The sequence below is a fragment of the Hippoglossus stenolepis genome, chromosome 6 (assembly GCF_022539355.2).
Source record: "Hippoglossus stenolepis isolate QCI-W04-F060 chromosome 6, HSTE1.2, whole genome shotgun sequence".
Lineage (NCBI taxonomy): Eukaryota > Metazoa > Chordata > Actinopteri > Pleuronectiformes > Pleuronectidae > Hippoglossus > Hippoglossus stenolepis.
The window spans coordinates 778581-803580 of NC_061488.1; the positions used below are offsets into that span (position 1 = coordinate 778581).

Below are 25000 nucleotides of genomic sequence, written 5' to 3' on the forward strand. Positions count from 1 at the left end.
CCACAAAGAAAAGAGTAAACGCTGAACGTGAGAAACGATCCAAGTCTTTACCGTCCGGGCTGCGGCTCTGAGGAGGTCGTTCCTCGTAGCGAAGGGGGATTTACAAACTGTGACAGGAAGTGGAAGGAGAGGAGAGCGCTGCAGGAGACATGAAGACATGAAGACATGGGACGTTTCTGCTGAGGCTGCGTCCACTGAGGCACAGCTGAAGAAGAAGAAGCAGCAGCAAGATGGAAACAGGACATCTGCTTCATGTGTTGAATTTACACACGTGCTGTAGCGATGTTCATATTTCCATCATGCAAACACAGTTCATACACAAATCACACGTGCAAGGTTATGTGCATTAGGTTGTTTCTCATCAACACTCACAAACACAAACTGAGCTGAGAGCGAGAGGAACATTTACACATTTTTTTATTTAGTTTCAATTTTCATCCATTTTTCTTTATTTCATAGATTTTTGTACCTAAAAACTATTTCACAACTTTAACACATAGTCAGAAACAGCTAACATTATAATTAATGTTATAATATAAGTGCAACCTTTACATTTCATGATGTGTGATTTAAGAAATGTACATTTTAAAGCTCTGTTGTCATCAATTAGAAAACGAGACATTAAGACGTCTTTAAATGTTCCAGCAGTTTAATGTCCGGACGTTAAAACGGCTCCTAACGGCTTTTTCAATCTCTTCTTATCGACTTGGCGCTCGCTCTCGTTTCCCGAGATTAAACCGAGAAGCGGTCAATAAAAAGTGATGAGACTCAGTTTGTGTCCTCGTTTCGCTTCCAGCTTCTAGAAGTGGATTGGTTCTGTTCAACAAACAGCCGAGAAACCGTCTGTGGACGTTCGTGAAGCTCGAGTCCAAAACTATCTGAGACTTTCGGGACTTTCACTGAAGACAGACGACATTTTGAATAAGACGCATTAAACAAATCTTCATGTTTCCATCATTTGTCCTGATGATGTGGAAACAGGTTCAAACAGAAAATCCATTTCAGTTTGGTTCAGTTTGTTTTGTACAAACTTTTGTTGAAGCTTCAGCAAAGAAAAACTAAAGCTGAATTTATTTATTCTCGTGTTTAAGCAAATTAAAAACAGAGACACTTTGTAAACAGTTTTTTTTAAACTTAACCTGATTTGTACTTTATTTTATTTCTGAGTCATGTATAAGTTTTATATTTATTTCAATCATGTTTTATTATTCAATCATTTCATTGGTCTGTTCATTTCATTTGATTATTAGAAGAAAATCGTTTGTAGCAGCTGATTAATAATGCAAATAAATGAAATCATTTGTTCATTCATTCATCTTTTTTCATTCATTCTTTCACTGACCTCAAACAATGCTGCTGATTTAAAATCTGCACGTTCATCAAACTGGAAAGAAAAATTAATAAGAAATAGAAATAGTAAAAAATGATTTAAACTTGAAAAGCTTTCCCATCATTCCTCATGTTTCTGCAATGAGATGAAGTGAGATGAGATTTATCTGCAAAGGAAGATTTGATCCACGTTTTGCATCCGGAGGCAAATAAAAAAAGAACTTGATTTTCATTATATTTTCAAGGATCCTGAGAATAAAATAAAATGTCAGAAGCAGCATTAAAGAAAAATATCAGCACATTAAGTCAGAAAAAGTGCTGAGGAAAGAAAATGTTTTAAAAGTCTAGACGATGAGTTGGTTTTTCATTTTAATGATGTAATTTATTTTAAATAAAAACCTGATTTAGCAGATTTTACACCTTCGGCCTGATTAAACACCAGTTTCCAGTTTGGCTCCTCCCAGCGGTTCGAATAATGAAATAACTCTAATAATGTTTAACTGAGCAGCTCGTGGATCTTCTCAGGGTCCAACTTGTCGCAGCACTTTGAATCTGTTGAAGTTAAACTGATGACACAATGTTTAGGATTCTTCAGTGTTAGAAACTTGACTGTTGCACGTTTCCTTTGCCACCGTCAAGTTTCTAACATGTAAAATCAGCTTCTCTCACGTGACTTCATCTGGAAATTAACATTTCAAATGAGGCCAAACTGGGAGTTTCCAAACATCCAGTTTAAAACCACACTAGTTCTGAATAGTGTCACATGATGGTTAAATACCAGTATCTGCAGCCTCGTCTGTGTGTCGTGATACTGGGACGTTTCCAGTAGTTGTCTCACTCTGTCGTCTCTGTGCAGCGGGAGCTCTTCGACATGGAGCCGTGGGAACGACCTCGAGAGGAGTTCAAGCTCCACAAGAAGCTGGGAGAGGGACACTTCGGGGAGGTGTGGGAGGCTCAGTGGACCACGGAGAACAAGAAGGTGGCCATCAAGATGCTCAAACAAGGTACGACTGCACCGACTGTCCCTGGACCTCGATCCAGCTGCGTCAGGTCACACACACTCACATCAGGCCTCTGAGAAAGGTCTGGTTCTCATCATCCAGGAGGTAGTCTCTGAGAAATCGGTGAGAACATCAAAAACGTCTCAGTGTTAAAGAGATAAAACCTCCTGGAGCGTTTAACGAGTTCTTCTCCGGGCGTCGTCTCGTGCTTCCATCGAGGTCGTGGAACTGTAACACACAAACTACAGGGACAGACCCTGGTGGGGGAATGGATTCTGAAGATTGTGTTCTATCTGGAGATAAAACACAATCTACGTGTGTTGTTTCTTAACAGAATGCATTGTGGGTTCTCATAAAGCCCCAAACACAATAATGTGCTGGAGCCCAACATATGTGCTCACACACTTCTTCACTTGTTTCCTGTTCGCTGTGGCCGAGGTTTGATTCCTCAAGGTTTCACCTGAAAGAACAAAACTGTCAGACACGCAGTGAGAAAACATGTAAATGAGATTATATTCAGATGGACTCTTTTAATGATGGAACAGTTTAACTATAAAAACCTTGACTTGTTCACGTTCACTGCGTCTCTGAGGCCGAGTGAGCGCGCTGGCGTGGGCGTGTCACTTCAGGTGCACAGAGGAAACAGGATGTCTTGGTCCTGAGTCACCGTCTTATAACTGAATTACGTCACAATGGTTAGTTCTGTCCTGTAAACAGAAGAGTCGTCTCCGGACATCAGGAACGTGTTTGATCTTCTGTGACGCCGACAGGTGGAAGAAGAATGTTGTTGGTTCAGGAAGCTCTGAGGTGAAAGCTAAAAATAAACTGATGGAGTGATGACAGGAAGGAGAAGAACGTGATGACGGGAACAGAGTGCAGAGAGTTCCTGGTCTGTTTGGATTGTGAGTGCACGAGCGTTCACGTGCGTTCAAACGCTGGTGGGACGCTGCTGCTGATTGGTTCACGTTCCACTGATCGACAGAAAGAAAGAACCGATGCAAACATACGGGTTCAAATCCCAGACTGTAACTCTGAGGACATTTTGGAGACGCACGATGTCTGTAAACTATTCACATTAACGCCGGTTTGTGTTTCTCCTCCTCGCCGCGGTTCAGAGGACACGAAGCAGGACGAGTTCGTGAAGGAGGTTCAGGCGCTGAAGAGCCTCCATCACCCCAAGCTGATCCAGCTGCTGGCCATGTGCTCCAGAGGAGAGCCGGTCTACATCGTGACCGAGCTCATGAGCAAAGGGAGCCTCAAGTCCTACCTCGCCTGTGAGTGCTCACACACACACACACACAGACACACAGACACACACACACACACACACACCCACACACACACACACACACACACACACACACACACACACACACACACACACACACACACACAGACACACACACACACACACACACACACCACACACACACACACACACACACACACACACACACACACACACACACACACACACACACACACACACACACACACACAGAGACACACAGAGACACACACACACACACACACAGACACACACACAGACACACACACACAGACACACACACACACACACACACACACACACACACACACACACACACACACACACACAGACACACCACAGACACAGACACACAGTTAAGAGAATTCTTTTAGATTAGATTCAACTTTATTGTCATTGCACAGAGTACACAAAGTACTGAGACAACGAAATGCAGTTTAGCATCTAACCAGAAGTGCAAAGAAAAGCAGTAAAAGTGCAGAGTGTGTGCATATGAAAAGTGGAATATGTAAATAAATAAGATATGTACAGTAAGAAATAGATATGGAATATGAACAGTATTGACTAACAAGACTAGCAGCAATAGAGGTAGGTAGTGTAGATATGATAAGTGTATATAAAGTGCAGGTGTAAGTATAAGTGGTGGTAGAGATAAAAAGGAGAAATGAAGTGAATGAGGTAGTAGTAATATTGTATACAGAGTAAGTTAAAAGGTATGGTATGATATAATTAGCACGTGGGGGACAGCTGCTTGGGCCAGTGACAGGTTGAATGTGTCAGTGAAGACCTCAGCTAGCTGCCCAGCACAGGCCCGGAGCCCGGGATGCCATCAGGGCCAGCAGCCTTACGTGCATGGATCCTGCTCAGTGCAGCACACACGTCGGTGGAGGACAGTGTGAGGGGCTGGTGGTCTGTGGAGAGCCTTGATGGCCGCCTCCTGGTTGTCCCTGTCAAAGCGAGCATAAAAGCTGTTTTGGGGGGGTGGTGTTGGTGGGTTTGAAGTCCGTTATGGCCTGGATGCCTTGCCACATGCGTCTGGGGTCGGAGTTGTTCTTGAAGTGCTCCTCCTTAGCGTGTGGCCTTCTTGATGCCCCTCTTCAGGTCAGCCCTGGATGAACTGTAGGCCTGAGCATCACCTGATCTGGAAGCAGTGTCTCGTGCCTTCAGCAGCAGGCGGACCTCTCTGTTCATCCATGGCTTCTGGTTGGGGGATGTAGTGATTCGTGTGAGGGTGGTGACACTGTTGGTGTTGATGAAGTCCAGAACGGAAGAGGCACAGGAGTCGAGTCCAGTCGTCCCTTCAGTAAATCTGGTATCCTTGTTTATTTTCTCTGCTGTAGCTTTAAGGAGGTTTTAGAACAGAAGGTTCAGTTTCCTTATCTTAGGTTTGAGAATTCAAGTCCTTCGCTCAGACATTTTTCTGAAAACGTATTTAGGTCAAATGACGTTAAATCTCTTCACATTCAATCCAAAGCAAAAGGAATTATAATCTGCGTCCTGGCAGAGAAATGTTGCTCCAACTAAAGACTCTAATCACGAGGTGTGTGTGTGTGTGTGTGTGTGTGTGTGTGTGTGTGTGTGTGTGTGTGTGTGTGTGTGTGTGTGTGTGTGTGTGTGTGTGTGTGTGTGTGTGTGTGTGTGTGTGTGTGTGTGTGTGTGTGTGTGTGTGTTGGTGTTGTACATATCTGCCTCCCACACACTGTTGGCTGGAGCCTTCACACACAGATGGAAATTAAAATGTTGACTTTATTCAATAATCCTCTTTTCTCCTCATTCTTCGTGATCCTGTGAAACAAAGAAAACAGCAGAACTGCTTCTGTTGTCATTCACATGTTTCCACTTCCTGTCAATGTGAAGTCCACGTGCTGATCTGCAGTCGCTCCTCTTGAGCTTCATGAGAGAAGCTCTGAGATTCTTTATCACTAAGTGACTGAGTTAAGTTGAAGTGTTGCAACGTACCAGAGAACAAACAGCTGACTGTGAAGACCTAGAACCAACAGAACGGTTCTATGTTCAGCTTCTACAGTGTTTGGTTCTGTGCTGGTTTGAAATGTTCTCTGATCAGGATTCTTTACTAGAAGCTGACGGTGGCTCAGTCGGTTCCTTCTCGCTCTTCACACTCGGGAACACGTCAACTAAAAACACAACATACTGTAACAGATGCTGACAAGCTCCTCCTTAGTCCTACGAGCTCAAACTAGCATGTGTAGCTCAGGTCAAGCATCCAATTGGAGAGAGGCCTGGGAGCCCGCTGCATTCTGGGTGTTGTAGTATTTACATTTTTACATTACATTTTCATTGAGCTGACACTTTTATCCAAAGCGACTCACAAGTGCATCAACCATGAGGAACAAACCCAGAACAACAAGAATCAAGAAAGTACAATTTCTTCAAAAAAGCTAAACTACAAAGTGCTATGAGTAAGTGACATGTAAGTGCTACTAAACTGTTAGTTTTAAAATGTATTCAAGGTGTAGTCGGAAGAGATGTGTTTTGAGTTTGCGGCGGAAGATGTGTAAACTTTCTGTCCTGATGTCCACGTGGAGCTGGTTCCACCGTTTAGGAGCCAGGACAGGAAACAGTCGTGATGTTGTTGAGTGACAGCTGTCCCTCACAGTGAGGGAGCAACAAGCCGATTGGCCGAAGCAGATCGGAGTGAACGGGCTGGGGTGTAACGTTTGACCATGTCCTGGATTTAGACTGGACCCGATCCGTTCACAGCACGGTACCAAGTACTAGAGTTTTGAAACGGATGCGGGCAGCTACTGGTAACCAGTGAAGGAGCGGAGTGGTGTGAGTGAACTCAGGTTAAAGACCAGTGGAGCTGCTGCTTCCTGGATGAGCTGCAGAGGTCGGAGGGCAGCAGCAGGTAGACCTGCCAGGAGGGGGGGGGGCCAGTAGTCTAGGCGTGAGATGACCAGGGCCTGGACCAGGGCCTGGACCAGATCCTGGACCAGAACCTGCACCACCCCCTGAGTGAGAAGGGGGCGTGTTCTCCTGATGTTGTGCAGCATGGATCTACAGGAACAGGTTGTTACAGTAATGTTGGCAGTGAGGGAGAGATGACTGTCGAGTGTCACACCCAGGTTCCTTTCCATTGAAGGAAAACTAGTTCAGTCTTGTCAAGGTTGATTGGTCAGGTGGTGTGCAGACATCCACTGAGAGATGTCAGTCAGTCAGAGATTCGTGCTGCTACCTGTGTTTCAGATTGAGGAAACGAGAGGATTAGTTGGGTGTCATCAGCGTAGCTGTGGTAGGAAAAGTCATGTGAGTGAATGAGAGAGTTGGTGTACAGAGAGAAGAGGAGGGGACCCAGGACGGAACCTTGAGGGACCCCAGTAGTGAGAGGACAAGGTTCAGACACAGATCCTCTCCAAGTTACCTGGTAAGTGTGGTCGTTGAGGTAGGATGAGAGCAGGGAGAGAGCAGAGCCTGAGACACCCAGGTCCTGAGGGGGAATAAGGATCTGGTGGTTCACTGGGTCAAATGCAGCAGAGAGGTCTAGAAGGATGAGGACAGAGGAGAGAGAGGCGGCTCTAGCAGTGTGAAGCTGCTCAGAGACAGCAAGGAGGACCGTCTCAGTCGAGTGGCCTTGAAACCAGACTGGTGAGGGTCCAGAAGGTTGTTGTGGTGGAGATGGGAGGAGAGTTGATTAAAGATCGCTCGCTCAGAGCTGTGGAAACAAAGGGAAGAAGAGAGACAGGTCTGTAGTGGTTTACTTCAGACGGGTCGAGGGGGGGTTTCTTCAGGAGAGGGTTTACTCTTGCCTCCTTCAGAGAGTTAGGGAAACAGCCAGTTGACAGGGAAGTGTTGATAAGATGGGTGAGAAAAGGAAGAAGGGAGCGGATGTTGTGACGGACAGGTACAGAGTCTGTAGATGTGGTCGGGTTGTCAGCTTGAGATAGTGGGAGAGAGTAAGAGATAAAGAAGTGGTCAGAGTCCTTTTCTCCTGAGGCACCAATTTCTATTTAGAGACTCAAGTTTTATTAGGAGGCTTCATCCTTCCAACGGTGAATTCTTTCTTTAAGTTTGACGGCACTTTAATGTAATTTAATAAAACAATACAAGTGTGTATTTGAGTATAAAGAGAGAAGCACTTCCTGCAATAGACGTCACTTCTTACAGACGAGTCTTATTCTGCGATAACTCTTCCCTCGAACGCAGTTTTGTTAAATAAGAAACATGGAGGTGTCACGAACACGTCCCTGCTCGGCTGTAAAACTCTGCTCGCCCTGTGTGTCCTCAGCTGCTGAAGGTCAGGTGCTGACGTCCGCTCACCTCATCTACATGGGCAGTCAGATCGCAGAGGGCATGGCCTACCTGGAGGACAGGAACATCGTCCACAGGGACCTGGCGGCCAGGAACGTCCTGGTGGGGGACGACCTGGTCTGCAAGGTGGCCGACTTCGGACTGGCTCGGATTATTAAGGTAAGAGGGAGGCGGGTCTTTGTAAGAGACGATCGGTTCAGTCTCGTTTTAAAGGGATTTATGATCATATTAATAATAATGAAATATTTCATACAGAGCTTCCAAGACTTTATTATCAATTTAGAAAGAGACGACTCAGATGTTCTGTGTGACATTTAAACATGAATCACCTCAATACAAAGATATTGACTGTAAATACATCCGACTCCATGAAGCTGCTTTCAGCTCCAGGTTTTATACCATCTACTTAAAAAGTCTCCTCAGTAAGAAATGCACTCATTTATCTAGTTTTTATCAGAAGTTAAAGAATGAGACTTTTTATACATCGTGTTTCTGTTGAAATGTACTTTAGTATATGATCTGGATGTTTGTGGCATCACATGTTAAAAATCAGGTTCCAGGTGTTCAATCTTCATTTATCTCAACATCTTCGTGTTTCACATCTAAATCTTTTCCTTTTCTCTTCCTGTAAAACATTAGAACACATTGATGACTCGTTCTTCATTCAGGGACATTTACTCATTCTGCGTCCAATCAGAAAGCTTTCTGGAATTAGACACTTCCTCCCTGTGACTATAAAATATGAGCGAGCAGAGAACAGGAACCTGAGCTTTGAGTGTTTACATCATGGAATCTGTTCAGATCAGAGCTCAACGATATTAATATAAAAATGATTTCATATATTTTTTATTACAGAAGCATGAAATGTGACAGTGGTTTTGTGTTGATGTTCCTGAGAATGAAAATGTCCTGTTGACACGCAGCTCGTTTGATATTTACACACAACAGGGATGAGATAATGTCTCCGGTGATCTAATGTGACACCAGAGGAAACGTTTTAACACAAATGAAGTGAATCGACTGTCCCAGGTGATCAGGGGACAAATGAGAAGAAACGCTGGCTGCTGGGGGACCAGGGCAAAGTGTTAATGTTCCTCCTGTGAAACCCCTGATTCCCTGTCCGTCTCCACAGGACAGTGTTTATACAGCGAGCAGGAACACAAAGATCCCCGTGCGCTGGACGGCGCCGGAGGCGGCGATTTACCAGCGGTTCTCTGTCAAATCAGACGTTTGGTCGTTTGGCGTTTTGCTGTACGAGATGATGTCACGTGGCAAAATGCCTTATGAAGGTACAGCATCAAGTCTTGTACTGCTTCTCACTCGTATATGTACACTGCACAGTTTAATGTACATTTAATATATGTATAGAATAGAATATTCGTAATATATTTTATTCTTATTCTTTATCTCTGTATAGTTTTGGTTCTTATATGTTTAGTGTGAAACCCTGTTACATGTTTTACTGGAAGCAGGATCCTCACATGAAGACACAGAAACACAATAAGACACATTTCAGTGACTTTGGTCTTTTCCAGATTTTTGATTGAAATGGATTTGAAGTGTCTGTAGTTTAGAGATAATGGAACATCTTGACTCGTAGTAGTGGTTAGTGGCTCATGCTCATGTTTGTATCTGCTTCAGGAAAAAACAACAAGGAGGTGTTGGATCTGCTGTCCTCTGGATTCCGGCTGCCCTGTCCAACCCGCTGTCCTCAGAATATTTACCGTATCATGATGGACTGCTGGGCCGCTGAGCCGTCCCAGAGACCCTCCTTCCACGCCCTGCACAGCCAGCTGGACTCAATCTATGCCCGGATATATTTCAAGACTATAGAGGTATAGAGAGAGGGACACAGAGGGACACAGAGGGACAAAGGGACGATGAGAGGATGTAAACTGGTGCAACAGCAAATCCTCTGCAAACTGGTCCTCGACAGACGGATGGACTAGGAACATGAAGGATGTTTTTAATGCCACACACGTCCACAACAGGGTAAATGTATTTGAGCGTCAGAGCACCAGAGACTGAGGTGAGACGTGACGAGAGGCTGCTCGGCTCATCTCACCAGACACAGGGTGAAGGAGGAATTCTTCATGTTTAACAGTCAGGAGACTGAGTTCACTCCTTCACACCCGCAGCACAGTCACAGCAGCAGCTGCTTTGAATTTTTTACCCTTCGGTGTTTTCTAAATGATATTTTATTACTTGTGTACGTGCCATGTCTGTGTATGCACACATGAAATGTTGTGAAGTCACAGGTCAGGACTTTAACTAATCACCTGTCTTCTGATTGAAAAGCCAGTTCTAAAATTGAGGTTATGTGCAATAATGAGCCGCCTGCTGGGTTTGAAGCCATGCTGGGGCCTGGTGCTGGGACGTCCCAGAGGAAGAATACCAACCTTCACCAGAACCGGACGATGAATCCAGGCGTTGGTGATCTTTGAGTTTTCTCAGACCCTCAGGTCTGGAGGTTAAAAGGATTCAGTCTCTTATCCGTCAGGAGGGATGAGGACAGGGACTCTACACACATTCAGACACATCAGTCCTCCGAACATGTGTCTTCATGGAGATCGATCAATGATTCTCTGAGAAATCAGTGAAAACGCTTCGAGGAATTTTGTAGAAGGATCATCTGACTCTAAAGCGGAAACATTTCAATGTGTTTTTAGAAAATTCTTCAAATCTCTTTAAAGAATTGTTTTGATGCTTAACAAAGTCTCAGGTTCACAGAAGAAGAAGTCGAATGTGTGTAGTAGATCATTGTAGAACCAGAATGTTTGAGTGTGCAAACCTCCACCAAGGCCCAGCAGATCCATGAGTTATTCTCTGAGACGTGAACACAAATGAAAACATTGTAAAGAAGAACTTCCTGGATCTGCCTCCTGATCCTGATCTGACACATCCAACATCCTTCCACCCAGTTTGGTGTAAACCCGTCCGGTAGCTTTTCTGTGATCCTGCTGACAAACCAACAAACACAGATGAATGAATCTCCTCCTTGGTGAAGGTAATCACTTATTAAATGCACATGTAACATGCATGTTTTGTTTTGGGGATATTTCAATATTTTTTGGGAAATCTGCTTTTACAACCTCTCGACGACGGTTAGATGAGAAGCTCGGCTCTCGTCCCTCTGCTTTAACAACAGGCACGGTCGTGTTAGCTTAGCCACCGTCAGAGCTAATCTGTCAGTGGCTTAATCTGACCAGAGACTGGAAAAAGGTGAAGCCAAAATATTCTGGAAATGTGACGTCACGTGAAGTCAGAGTCTGCAGCAGTGATCACGATGTGGTGTCGAGGTGTCGAGCTCCATAACCACACTCGACCAATCAGGAGTCAGTCTCAGCTGTCAATCATGACGTCTCCGCCTCTTTCTATATCGTCAAATAACTAATAAAAACCAAACTGATCAGAAACACTTGAACAAACGTCAGTGAGATGAGAACGACCTGAAACGACAGAAACATCTTTGAGAATCTTTTCTTTTTCACTTTGAATCCACCTCCTCATGCTAACATGGAGGAGGAGGAGTTTATGAGCTATACTGCAGCCAGACACCAGGGGGCGATCCAGATGTTTTGGCTTCACCTTTGGGAGCCGTCATGTCGTCCATGTTTATTCACAGTATTTACAATAATTGTAGAGGTAATTAAATACTTTCAATTCTGACAGATGAACAGCAGCTTCACACATGAGGTGTCCTGACTAGCTTTAATGCTAACATGCATGCAAGTGTTAGCATGCTAACTAGCATACATTCAAACTATTAGCATTGTGCCACACTGAAAACATGTAGCGTATCTTGCACGTCAGCACTGATCAAGTAGAAAAGGTTTCGACTGAGAAGTTCAACGTGGCCTCTGTGTTCACAGGATAAACCCAGAAACAGACACTGTAGCGCCACCTTCAGGACAAGTTATCTGTCCAACTAGTGGTAACGATCAAAGTCAAAGGGCTCTAGTTTCACGATCTAAATGCATTTAGTCCAAATCCCTGTTCGCTCTCTAATGGTGGGAAACAGAAGGTCCCTGCACCAGAAGCTTTAAGTGCTGATCCTGAATCTCGTATCAATCGTGGGTGTGTTGTAGGCGTGACATGCAATCAACCAATCAGAGAGCCTCGTCCATTGAACAGCCCTGTGGGCTCGCACATGGACAATGCTGCAGATTGAAAGTGTTTTCGACCGGTGGAGAACTTCCTGAGCAGATTGTGTGTGTGTAACGAGTGTGTGTCTGACAGCGCAGCTTTAAAATAACAGGAAAATACTTCACAGCAGAGTTTAGTCAGAGGTGCGATCGCCTCGAGCAACGATCCACAACATGACATCACTAGACCAACACGTGCATGTGAGCTCCGGACAGGAAGACGACGCCCGAGTCCACCTGAGGAAAAACACTCCAGCTTTGCACCGGATTTAAAACGGGGCCCAAACAGGATTTCTCCTGATTCCCCCCCCCCCAGTTGTCTCTGGGGCCCGAGCATGGCTTCACTCTGTTGTCTTGTTGTTAACCACAAGCATTAAGTATTTTCTTCAGCCCACCGTCTATTACAGGGATTTGAGAAGGTTTAGCTACATGTTTAGTGTGGGAATTGTTTTTATGATCACTGGATTGATGCTGCCGCGGTGCCACTGGGCCACAGTGCCACATGTACAGGCCTTAAGTTATTAAAGCTCTTCTACAGGCCCACGAGTTACAACTGGAGTGCTTATGTTTACACACGTCTATAACTAACTATACAACATGGACAATAAAAACTACCAAAATGACCAAAACGATGTGCAGAGTAAATCAGACTCAGTTCCAAGGAGCAGAACTGGGATTTGTTCACCACCAGTGTTGCAATGCAATGCGATTTAAGAACAATGCAACTTTGGTCTTTTTATGCACGACATTCACAGAAGACAAAGCCAAGTTCAGGAAACTTGAGCCATAATCACCAAATCACAAGACTGACTTTTGTGTTTGCGGCTGTCGGCCATCAGGTACCAAACACCAGTAGTGCAAAGAATAAAGTATTTTAAGTATTGTTTTAAAGCGTGTCTGTGCTTTTCTATCATAACGTCTGTTGTCTGACATGTTCTTACAAAGTTTAATAAGATGAAACTAGATCATGATGTAGATAAGATCGTGGAGATGATCCTGAGTTCATCACAGAATCACATCATTTCAATGTGACGCTGGAAAACCTGTAAAAGGTGACGATGCTGTTAATCCGCAGTAGAAGAGTCCGAGGGGGAAGTTTCAGACCTCATCTGTAATACTTAGCAGCTAGCTGCTATAACTGCTAACTGCTAACTGCTAACTATGAGAGGCAACTAGCTCTTTATCCTCAGTGTGGACGTCATGAGACACAGAACAAACTGAAGAGGACGGTGATGAAGAGGAAGAGAGAAAGTGAGAAACCGAACAAGAGAGAATATCAGAGCATGTTTCACTGGAGAGATAAAAGAGGCTGAAGGGTTCAGGGCAGATGTGGACCAGCTGTGTGCAGCTGTGTACAGCTGTGTACTCATATTTGCGACAGTCACTCCCCACCTGTAGGGGGAGTCGGAGTGTAGCTGAGTGTGATTCTTCATCCTGTCGCTTTAATTGATTGATTCTTCATCGAATATGGAACCAAAGCTAAGTGTCTTTTTGTCTGAGGCCCCCAGGTTAGTGGAGTGGAACCATAACCATAACAAGCTCTGTGTCAATATGCAAGAGTTTTTATTTTTAACTGTAAATATATATATTTAATTATATATTAATGAAGAACATTGTAACTTTGTTTTGAAAAGTGCAACATAATTCTCATTAATATCATCTCACAGTATTATCTTTAACCCTCTGTCAATAAGACAAGTCACCTCAGTGTCCTCTTTTAAAAATGTATTTTCAGTTTCAACTTCTACATTTTCTTTGTTTAAATGTTTTTTTGTTTCTATTCATTGTCTCTTGAATGAAGTATTTCTGCTTTTATGTCTGTGAAACACTTTGTGACCGTGTTTCTGAAAACAAGTTCAATAAGTTCAGTTTATTAATAGTTATAATATTCATTTCATTCAGTTTTACCTAATAGTTTACCAGTCATGTAAAAACGATGATGATGATGATGATGATGATGATGATGATGATGATGATGCGTCACAGCAGGGCGGTTCTCACTCCTGGTATTTGAGCCGTGGACGGAAGTTGTCAGCTCTTTACTCGCAGGAGAAACTGTAGCTGTTTGTCCGGAAGACATCCCGAGGACTCCTCCATCCTCCACCTGTCCGACAGGGGGACAGACAGGGGGAGAGACAGGGGGACATACTGGTGGACAGACAGGAGGACGGACAGGTGGACAGACAGGGACACACAGGGAACACACAGGTGGACAGACAGGGGGACAGACAGGTGGACAGGGGCCATTCATGGTCATCTATGGGCGAGTGTCTGCGCAGAGCTTGTCCATGTCTGGAAACACTATGGCAGAGGAGCTCCGGAGAGAAGAAGCCCTCAGCTGGAGAAGGAGGAGGAGGAGGAGGAGGTGAGGAGACCGCACCGCAGGAGACAGGGTCTGACAGCAGCTCCCTGTACACGGCGGTGTGGCCCTTCGAGGCCCGGCACGAGGACGAGCTGAGCTTCCTGGGGGGGGACCTGTTCCGCGTCACGAGCCGCAGCGGGGACTGGTGGACCGCGCGCAAGATGGACCCGAACGGGCGCGTCCTGGAATCCGGGATCGTCCCCAACAACTACCTGGTCCGAGCCGAGTCCCTGAAGCTGCAACCGTGAGTGTTTCCTCGAAGCTGCAGAGACTCGAGGGTCCCTCACTCGTTTCAGATGACTCTTCTCTGTAGATAATTAATAGTTGGATGCGTTAAACTGTTTTAATCATTTAACTTCTTACTATAACCAGCTGCAGCCACATGAACCAGTCTGCTGAATATTCATATAGAATCTGTCTGGGGTTAAAAACGTTTCTAGAAAATATCAAAACCTCCTCAAAGTTTCAATGTGGCGTCAAAACTTTACACATTTATAAAACACATTTTAAAAAGAGCTGAAACTAATTTAGTATTCCCTGTGAATTCAGCTTCTCCTGCAGTCTTTACTTCAGGTCTGAAATATGAGTTTCTAGGTTTCGAGTCTTAAACAGTGAACTCAGGGGGAGACTTCCTCCAGCTTCACTGCAGCTCCTGGTTAACACGTCTATAAAATACATTTCTTTGATTCTACAGAAGTGTAGAAGGGGAACCACGTGTTCCAAAGAGCAGCAGCACGAGCGTGACGACAGAAAATGTCAGTGTTTGTGTTTGGTGTCAGTTCATCAGACGGCTCGGCCTCCAGCTGCAGCCACGACACACCACCTGCTCCATGGTCCCTTTACCATGTGGTTCGGTACAAGTGCAACTTTCCTCACACTTTATAAACTTACTGTTCCACAGTGTTTGAGCTCAACTCTTTTATTTCCTAACTTACAAAACGTGGAACTTGTGCATGAACACGTTAAAACCTCTGCTCCGATGCAAACGTGACCTCACAGAACTTAAAGGGGACATAGCATGCAAATTCCACTTTGTTCGTGCTTCTACAGGTTAATGTGGGTATCTGGCTCACGTCTACCAACCCAAACACTCTGGGGATTTAAAGGAACAGGCACTCAAAACAGGTCACTCTGTGGAGGGCTGTTTTATACAGGGTAAAAAGGCTGTTTTATATGATCCTTGTGGTATTTTGACCAAAGTATGTTACAGACATTTCATTAAGACCCCAAGGAACCATATCAACTTGTGGTCAAATGGACATGCTATGTCCCCTTTAAGCAGTAGTTGACAGGTGACACACAATGTGTCGCCCATCCTCGGCGTGTGTCACATGACAGGATTGCAGTGCGACTGGTTGGACTTGTATTTTGCACAATATTAAATTTCTACATCATTACAAATGAATCAGATTTTGACTTGATCAAACATGTGAATCTGTATTTTCCAACTCTTCACAATAACTAGGAAACATGTTCAACGGAGTTTGTCACAGATCAAAACTAAACTCATCCATCGTTACAGCAAACAAACACACACACACACACACACAGAGAGAGAGAGAGAGAGAGAGAGAGAGAGAGAGAGAGAGAGAGAGAGAGAGAGAGAGAGAGAGAGAGAGAGAGAGAGAGAGAGAGAGAGAGAGAGAGAGAGAGAGAGAGACAGACAGACAGACAGACAGACAGACAGACAGACAGACAGACAGACAGACAGACAGACAGACAGACAGCACTTCTTCTCTATCTCTCAGTTTATGGCTTCAGCAGAAAGGGAAGTGTGCAACGTGCAGGTGCTGCAGAGATGTGATTATAAATAAAATGTAGTTTCTTATTGTAGAGTTTCTCTTTTTATTGCTGAATGATATTAAAGCTTTTTGTCATCAAATTAAAACACAGATAAATAAAAGAAATCACAGTTTACCTGGTAAATGTTTTGTTCCACCTGTGATCCTGTTGTTTCAGTTATTTTTTACAATAAACTGTTTTAATTGAATTGATATTATATCATATATTCATCGATATTATTTAATCTTCAAATGTTTTGCATCTCTTCAGTTTATCGTCACCTCAAACACTAAAATCAGCAAAATCCAAAACCTGAGTCTGTTGCAGATGTTCAGCCAATTAAAACGTCTGATTACAGGAAGTTACCGAGAGTAAAGTCTGTTTCTGGTTTGACTCAAACTGAAATTAATATTCATCTATGACACCAAGCTGTGTCCTTCATGGACATGTGAGACTGACCGCAATGAACTCTGGGTAAATTAAGAATTTATTTCACATTAAAAAAACATGAGTGAAATAAACTGAACAAACACGACTCGTCAGTTCTGAAAAACTCCAGCAGGACATTTTACTAAAGTAGAATCAAGTCATTAGAATGAGCTGAATTTATTTGAATACAGTAGTATTTATACACATAGTGCAGAAATACCGTAGTACTTATACACAAGGTGCAGACGGAGATAACGTGGCTCATTTCTCTGCTGAACGTTTCCTGTGACAAACCAGCGACGTCACTGCAGAATCTGTCACTTCTGGCTCCACAACATTGTTCGACACCACACGTCATCATGTGTTATCTTCACATCACGTGACTGTCGCCGCTCACTGTTTCCATGGAAACGTGCTGTCAGCTCAGTTCACTTTGACTCAGACTACGCCGAGCGCAGGACTCACACGTCAGCTTCAGATACTTCTGTGACCTGATGACAGGTTTGAAAGATTCCAGTTTACAGCAGGAGACAAAGTCCTCACAACATCAAACAAACGTCTTCTTCTGTCAGACGTCTCATAAAGAGCTTTGATCTTTCATGAGAGACGGATTTAAACAGAAGCTTGTCTCAAATCGATTTCTCTGTTTTCCAGATGTTATGAAGATTTGACAAGGAAATATTCATGTGTTCATATTTGATGACTTCAAGATATATTCACACATCATCTGATTGTTTCAGATTTGAAGTCTGAGTACATCCACTTCCTTTCTACTCTGACTCATCTTCTTCCTGATCGATCCAGATGGTTTTTTGGTAAAATGAACCGCTTCGAGGCTCAGGGTCATCTGCAGGGAGCAGGAAACGAAGACGGGTCCTTCCTCATCCGCCAGAGCGAGAAAGACAACGTGGGATATGTTCTCTCAGGCAAGACAAGTGGTGGACAAGTGTCCCGTTAGTGGACTGAGTCCAGAGTTCCACCAGAGGGAGAAACTGGGAAGCAAATGTCTGGATATAAATCTCAGAACAAAGATTTGAGCTCTTTCCAACGACAGCATCCGAATATCAGCTTCAGCAAAGCTCCAGATTAACATGGTTCATTTGTTTCATTCTACATAAATCAAAGTGTGGTTGTTTCCCTTGGATACGAACTACGACAACAACAACAAATATTCATAAAATACATCGGCAAGACTATAAAATACAAAGCTTTAAAGAAATATGTGTATTATAATACAACACATAAAAAGAAGCTAAATATATTATTACTTTTAATAGATGTATAAAAAGTGTTTAAAAATACAATAGAAGACCATTAATTATTAATTGTGTGTGTGTGTGTGTGTGTGTGTGTGTGTGTGTGTGTGTGTGTGTGTGTGTGTGTGTGTGTGTGTGTGTGTGTGTGTGTCTTGTGTGTGTGTGTGTCTGTGTGTGTGTGTGTGTGTGTGGTGTGTGTGTGTGTGTGTGTGTGTGTGTGTGTGTGTGTGTGTGTGTGTGTGTGTGTGTGTGTGTGTCTCTGCAGTGAGGTCAAGCAGTCGAGTGAAGCACTTCAGAATCCACCAAGCAGCAGACGTGTTCTCCGTGGAGCCGACCCAGAGCTTCAGCTCCCTGGTGGAGCTGGTGACGCACTACGGCTCCAACAGCCTCGTCAACACGGGGCGCCTGGGAACCCTCTGCAGGAGAGTACGACTCCTTTCTGTTCCTCGTGGTCTTGTTGCTCCCCCTGAGGGCACATTCAGTGAAATGAAGTCAGTGGTCAGTTTATTAGGAACCCTCATAAACCCTACGGTCATGAAGGTGGAGGCTGTGATCGGTTGTGGGGGTTCAGAACAGATCCGCTGGTCCTCTTTGGTCTGAATGTGTGAGAAGCTGACGTTTGTTCAAGTGTTCGTGTTTCTGATCAGTTTGATGATATCCAAATGAGCGGAGACGTCTTGATTGACAGCTGAGACTGACTCTTGATTGACACTTTTGAAACAAATGGTGCTTTTTGAGATTCTTGACGTGTTAATGTTATAAAACCCTGCATAAGTATATATTTTAATGGGATTGTGTGTTCTGTGTTCCTCCATCAGAAGAAACCCGACACCCCAGACCTGAACCACTTCACAGTGGACGAGTGGGAGCTGCCGCAGGAGCAGTTCACCCTGGAGGAGGAGCTGGGGACGGGGTACTTCGCTGACGTGTACCGAGGACGCTGGAAAAACCACATCAACGTCGCCATCAAGATCATCAAGAGTGGTACTTTCTCCTCTCGGCTCACGAAGGTCGACTTTGGCACCGAAACCTACAGCATCATTAAATGATCTAAATCTTAAATTCCATAATATGAACCTTCTGCTTCTCATCAGCTTTGACTCTCTGTAGATTTATTAAAAATCAGTTTGTTTCTTTATTTAGTCTGACATAGTTATTAAATGGTCATTTCCTCTCTCTCCGTCTCGCTCTGTCTTCCTCTCCTCCACCCTCCGTCTCCAGACACGGAGTTGAACCACCGGGAGTTTCAGAGGGAGGTTCAGATCCTGAAGAGTCTCCGTCACCGTCACCTCATCTCTCTGTTCGCTGTGTGCACGGCGTCGTCTCCGTATTACATCATCACCGAGCTGATGGAGAAAGGCAGCCTGCTCACGTTCCTCAGAGGTTAAACCTTTTAAAAACATCTCTGACCACACGACCTTCGTTTTACTAAATATCTCCAGGCACGCCGGGCCAGTAGGTGGCGATAAAGTCGACATCAACGATCCGTTCAATACTAGATCTTTGCAATAGATGACAGTTTCTTCTTCTTGTGCTCATCTCAGGCCTCTTCACTACGTGCTTCTTTGTTTTGAGTCTAAATCTTTGTGCGTGTTCTTTCCTCTGCGTTTCTTCGTGTCCGCCTCAGGCCCAGAGGGGGCGCTGCAGGACGCCGCGGCGCTCATTGACATGGGGGCCCAGGTGGCTGATGGGATGTCGTACCTGGAGGAGCAGAACAGCATCCACAGAGATCTGGCGGCTCGAAACGTGCTGGTGGGAGGCGACTACATCTGTAAGGTGGCCGACTTCGGTCTGGCCCGAGTGATCAAGGTGCGGAGGGAGGGAGGAAATGCACCCGATGAAATAAATACAGGAATAGATCATTAAAAGGTTTGTTTCATCCAGGAGCCGTTCTACATCTCAGAGGATAAGAAGATTCCCTACAAGTGGTGCGCTCCCGAGGCCATCAGCCACGGGAAGTTCTCCAACAAGTCGGACGTCTGGTCTTTCGGCGTCTTGCTCTATGAGATCATCACGTACGGAGGCGTTCCTTACCCAGGTCTGGTCCACCACTGTAACTCAAGGGATTCGTGGTGCTTCTGTAACCACACTACAGTTTATCATTTCTCACTCTGATCATTTAAAAACCTCTTCGGTGCTGGAAAGTGAGTTTTGCAGTAAAAATGTTAAAGGAAGTGAAAGTAAATGTATTTAAACGTTTGTGGTTCAGCAGAAAGTCTGCAGGTGAATGTACAGATGTTTGAGTGGGAAACAAACATGAATCCTCACTTCACCACTTCCACTCTCTCTCTCTCTCTCTCTCTCTCTCCCTCTTCTCTCTCCCTCTCTCTCCCTCTCTCCCTCCTCCTCCCTCCCTCTCTGCCCACAGCCTTCAGTAATCAGGAAGTGTTCCAGCAGGTCACTAAAGGTTACAGGATGCCTGCTCCCGCCAAGTGCCCCGACCTTCTGTACGGCATCATGATGCAGTGTTGGTGCCACGAGCCCAACGAGCGGCCGCATTTCAAGTCCCTGAAGCCGCAGCTGGACGGCAGCTCGTACGAGATGGGGTGACTCCGCCCTCCTCCGCCCTCCTCCGCCCTCCTCCGCCCTCCTGCGGTGCACGCACAGCGCCACGGACACGGAGCGGCGGACTCGTCACCGAGGACGATTATTTAAACACCAGGAAGTAAAAGAACACAATCACCCACTCACTCAGTATTCCACACTTCACTGTGTAGTGACTATAAAGTGAGCTCATCGGGGGAAGATGAGGAAACACTTTCGGGTCATAATGACGTCGTTGTGCAGGATTGTGATCAACAACAACAACAACAACAACAACAACCTCGGCCAGTGGAAAACCCCACAGTTCAAATGTTTATTTACACATAGTATTTATACTTTAAGGTAAAAAACATGTTGGTTGTAAGTGGAGTGCAATGCATGATGGGAGATAATGCATCGGCTGTGCACCATTTGTCATGATGCATTATGGGAAACAATAAGTGAAATAGAAAACGTCACAAAACATTTGGACACCACTATATATATATATATATATATATAGGCTTCTATAAAGCGACCTCAAAGACTAATAGTTTTTATTCAGTTCACATTTTATAATTTCTTTTCCATTATTCAACTGATTATTATTTCCTTAGAGCCGAAACTATAAGAAAACAAACTTGTTTATGATCAATTAATAATTTGTGTTCGTTTTTTTAGAAGCAAACTGAGAAGTTCCAGGTTTATTGAGTCTCATGTGATCGAAGACTGAAACCTGTTAGTTTCCATCCGGAGCTAAAGAGGACCATGAAAATAAAACATCAGCTTTTACTTTGTAATGAGCGTTTTTCAAAGTGAATCAGTTAATGGAGACGACAATCTGCAGATTAATCTATAACTGTAAATCTATATTAAATACAGCCCAGGTTTTCTAAATGAAGTGATTCATGTTAGATAAATCTGCAGTGTCAGAAAGTCTTCTTGAAACTTTAATTATAAGAAAGTAAAGTTCTTCTAATTTCTTCTAAATAAAAAATCTATTTTTGCAGTTTCTTAACGTGAATATTGACAAATGCTTATTGCAAAGTCTGGAAACTTGACGAAACAACTTGAACAGAAGTTTGATCATTAAGTCGATGAGCAGCTCTGAGGAATCTGAACTTCCATCATTTCCATGACGACCAGGTCATCTGCTGAAGGTCATGTGATATGATCAGAAGTTTCTGAGATGCTGGAGGAAGTGTCAGACTCAAACTAATCATTTCAAATTATTAGTAACTTCATGCTTTTAACAATCAATCAACAAACTTTCGTGGCTTGAACCAAAGTTTTATTTCTACTCAGCACCTGTCAGAAGCGGCAATATTCATCTTTGTCCAGTGGGGGGCAGCACAGCTCAACGTTGACTGAACTTGACTTTCATGTTAAACTTTCAGTATTTAACAGTTTCTCTAAATCTTTGATGTTAAAACTGTTCAACCAGGAACAATGATCCGTCAAGCTGTGGAAACAAGTCGTCTTGATTCAAGCAAAGACACTTTTTTCTTTTTGTAATGTCCTTAAGAAATTAAAGTATTTATCAGAAACGTCTTTCTAACCTTAGATGACAACCAATCAGCATCAGGTTACTGATCCTTTAACACAATAAAGTAAACTGTGATGTGAACATGAACATGAACACCGACCAATCACGTTGAGCCTGGTGCGGACAGGATGTTACAAGCTGCTTGTTGTGAAAAGACTTCCTGTTTTTATTTGACTGTTTTTATGACATTTTCATGTGAAATTATTTAAAAAGTCTATAAATCATCTCATTACTTCTTCATCATTTTCCTTATTGTTATGATGTTTTTCATTTGGGATTTCATTAAGGACACTGTGTGTGTGTGTGTGTGTGTGTGTGTGTGTGTGTGTGTGTGTGTGTGGTGTACACACTGGATACCAAACACCCTGATGTGTATTCACACACACACACACACACACATACTTGAAATGTGTCACATACACAAACGTCTCACTGAGGTGTCTTAGGTCAATGCCAGGACAAGGTGCATGAAACGGTGTGTGTGTGTGTGTGTGTGTGTGTGTGTGTGTGTGTTAGCTGATGTGCTATACGTGACTCCCCGTCCTTCAATCATGTCGCCCAGTTAACCCAGTTAACCCAGTTCCCTCCCCGTTAATGGACGACAGGCAGAAATACAGTCACATCCTGACGTTACCTCGACAGACGTTTAAGTTTAGTTTTACAAAACCTCTCGACGCACAACAGCAAAATATAACACAAACTAAGTCCTGAGATAAAAAATCATGTTGGTTTGTCCCAAATCCAAATTCTATAAACCTAAAACTCACTGTAAACACACACACACACACACACACACACACACACACACACACACACACACACACACACACACACACACACACACACACACACACACACACACACACACACACACACACACACACACACACTCACACACACACGGTCTAGGAGGCAGGAAACCACCCGGACCAGTGGTTTAGCACGGCCCAGTAGCTGTGGTGTTCCCGCCCTCAGGCCCTCAGGCCCGCAGGTTGAACCCGCTCCCCCCGGGACAGCTGCCTGGATCCTTCGCCAAGCGCCATCCAAAGCAAACACACACCCATGCACACACACTCAGGCTGAATACACAGTCTGGGGAAATGAGAAGCTGAATGTAATTCCATCTCAAACTAGAGGAACATGTTACAATGCAACATCTGAAGCTTGATGGAACATTTCTAACATCTTCCAGGTTCTATTTATAGACGTTTAACACCTGATCTGGAATCTGTAAGTTCCAGGGACTCGGTTCCAGGGAGGAAACCTCCGCTGCAGTTTGTTTTGCACCAGTGGAAACATGGAGGAGATATGTCCACGTTCAGGACACAGAGGTTTGTGTTTGGTTCAGGCTGAGTCACGAGACCGACTCGCTGCTCTCAGTGAAAACAAGAAAACATGGCCGACATTCCTTCTGGATGTTTCTGTAGGACCGTGCGTGTGATTGTGAACATATATGATGACACATATCTTCTTTAAGATACAGTTCATCAACACGTTGTTTGGTTCGAGTTCCGAGGGAAACCTGACCGATCAGCTCCTAAAGTTAATAACCTGATAAACTCCAAAGTGACATTCACACCAGTTCAGTGAGAATGTCCACGTGTGATTGTGTTTGTCATCAGGACTGTTTTCCAGTTTGTGTCTCACAACCAGAGTCTCTCCTCTTCTGCCAGGTCCAGGTTCCGTCACCTTCACTCACACTCACCTTTGTACAGACTAGATCACCGACCTCTTTCCCGCGCTGCAGATTCTTAGTATTTTGGGTAAACTCTCCTTCTAACTGCTCATTTCAAACCTGGTTTATCGAGTTCATCATTATCTGCACGAGTTGAAGTTAAAGAAAGTTCACCTGAGGACACAACACAACCTTTTACAGCTGAGGCCAAATATAGAAGACGACACTTTCCCAATGACACAACTCTAAAGAACGAATCACATGGAAACAGAACAACCTGCTGCTCCTGTTTCCCAGCTGATCGTGTTCATCATCCACACCGTGTCCTCTACATGTCGGATCCTGCCTCACACGCGTGACACGGCTCATCTTCACTTCCTCTAAAAACACTTCCTCGAAAACAACCTCACAGCGTCAAGATTTAACAAATTGAACAAATCTAAAAACAAATTCAAAGTGGACGTTAAATATATTATATCTATTTCAGGTAGTTGTTCTTACACTGATGTTTGTTCAAGTGTTTCTTTGGTTTCAATGAGTTATTTGATGACAGGTTTTTTCGGTGGAGGCATTTCTTCATCTGAACGTGAAATCCACGAGTCTCAAACTGAAAGAGCTCGTGAATAAGAAGAGAAAACACTGAGTGCACGAGTCGAGCCGGTAAACAAAGATGGACGACACGTCCACACGTCCTCCCACCGTCCAGAGATGAAGCCTCCTGGATAAGAGCTGACATCACGGTATCAAGGTCCCACGTGACCTGCTCCAGGGTTAGAGCTTCGTTAAAGTAGATCCTGAGGCAGCAGCAGACTTTGAGTGTAAACACAGATTGTGTCGGACGTAATCCTGCAGAACTGGAAGTTTCCTCTGAGGTCACAAGACTTCAGCTTCATCCTGCACATTCTGTCTCTTCCACGACGTCGTCACTCTGACATCATCGTCTTGTTATTCACGTCATTAGTCAGGCTGCAGAGCAAAGTGTGTAACTCAGCAGGAAGTGGACTGTACCGAGCAGCTGGAGGTTGGAAACTGGAGCAGTGTTCCCAGGGAGCGAGTGCCCCCCCCCCTTCTCTCATGAAAACATGATAATACTGCAGATTAGGTTTAAAACGCTGCTGAGGACCAGTCCAGCTCTGTGGAGGCCGACTGGGTTGAAACAGACCAAACCAGAAGAAGTCACAGGTCTGAACTTCAGCCCTGATGGAAGAAACAGTTCAACAGGTTCATGTTCATAAAAGGTCTGATTTCAGTCTGTAGAACATTTAGAACAAACTGTGCACATGATCTAATATTTCCAGAAACCTCTGTCGGTTTCATCTGGAGAACTCTTCACTTGTTTCGTTCAGGCTCCAGTGAAGGTCAGTGTTTAGATGAGATCTGGACGTGTTAATCTGA

General features: G+C 44.2%; 2 protein-coding genes across 2 annotated transcripts in view; both read left to right on the plus strand.

Moving 5' to 3' along the window:
• Positions 1 to 10925, plus strand: part of srms (src-related kinase lacking C-terminal regulatory tyrosine and N-terminal myristylation sites) — a 19638-nt gene extending 8713 nt beyond the window's left edge. The window contains exons 4-8 of the mRNA XM_035160239.2: positions 2186 to 2333; positions 3446 to 3604; positions 7865 to 8046; positions 9020 to 9176; positions 9529 to 10925. Of these exons, the coding sequence (XP_035016130.1) occupies positions 2186 to 2333; positions 3446 to 3604; positions 7865 to 8046; positions 9020 to 9176; positions 9529 to 9728 (846 nt within the window). The 3' untranslated portion in view covers positions 9729 to 10925. The remainder of the gene's footprint in view (positions 1 to 2185; positions 2334 to 3445; positions 3605 to 7864; positions 8047 to 9019; positions 9177 to 9528) is intronic.
• ptk6b (PTK6 protein tyrosine kinase 6b) lies at positions 9841 to 22154 on the plus strand. The gene is made up of 9 exons (XM_047340138.1): positions 9841 to 9879; positions 14094 to 14638; positions 17410 to 17531; positions 18127 to 18287; positions 18680 to 18845; positions 19083 to 19244; positions 19489 to 19670; positions 19746 to 19899; positions 20230 to 22154. Exons 1-9 carry the CDS (start codon positions 9841 to 9843, stop codon positions 20409 to 20411), a joined length of 1713 nt encoding a protein of 570 aa, XP_047196094.1. The 3' UTR covers positions 20412 to 22154.
• Positions 22155 to 25000: the final 2846 nt, after the last annotated feature.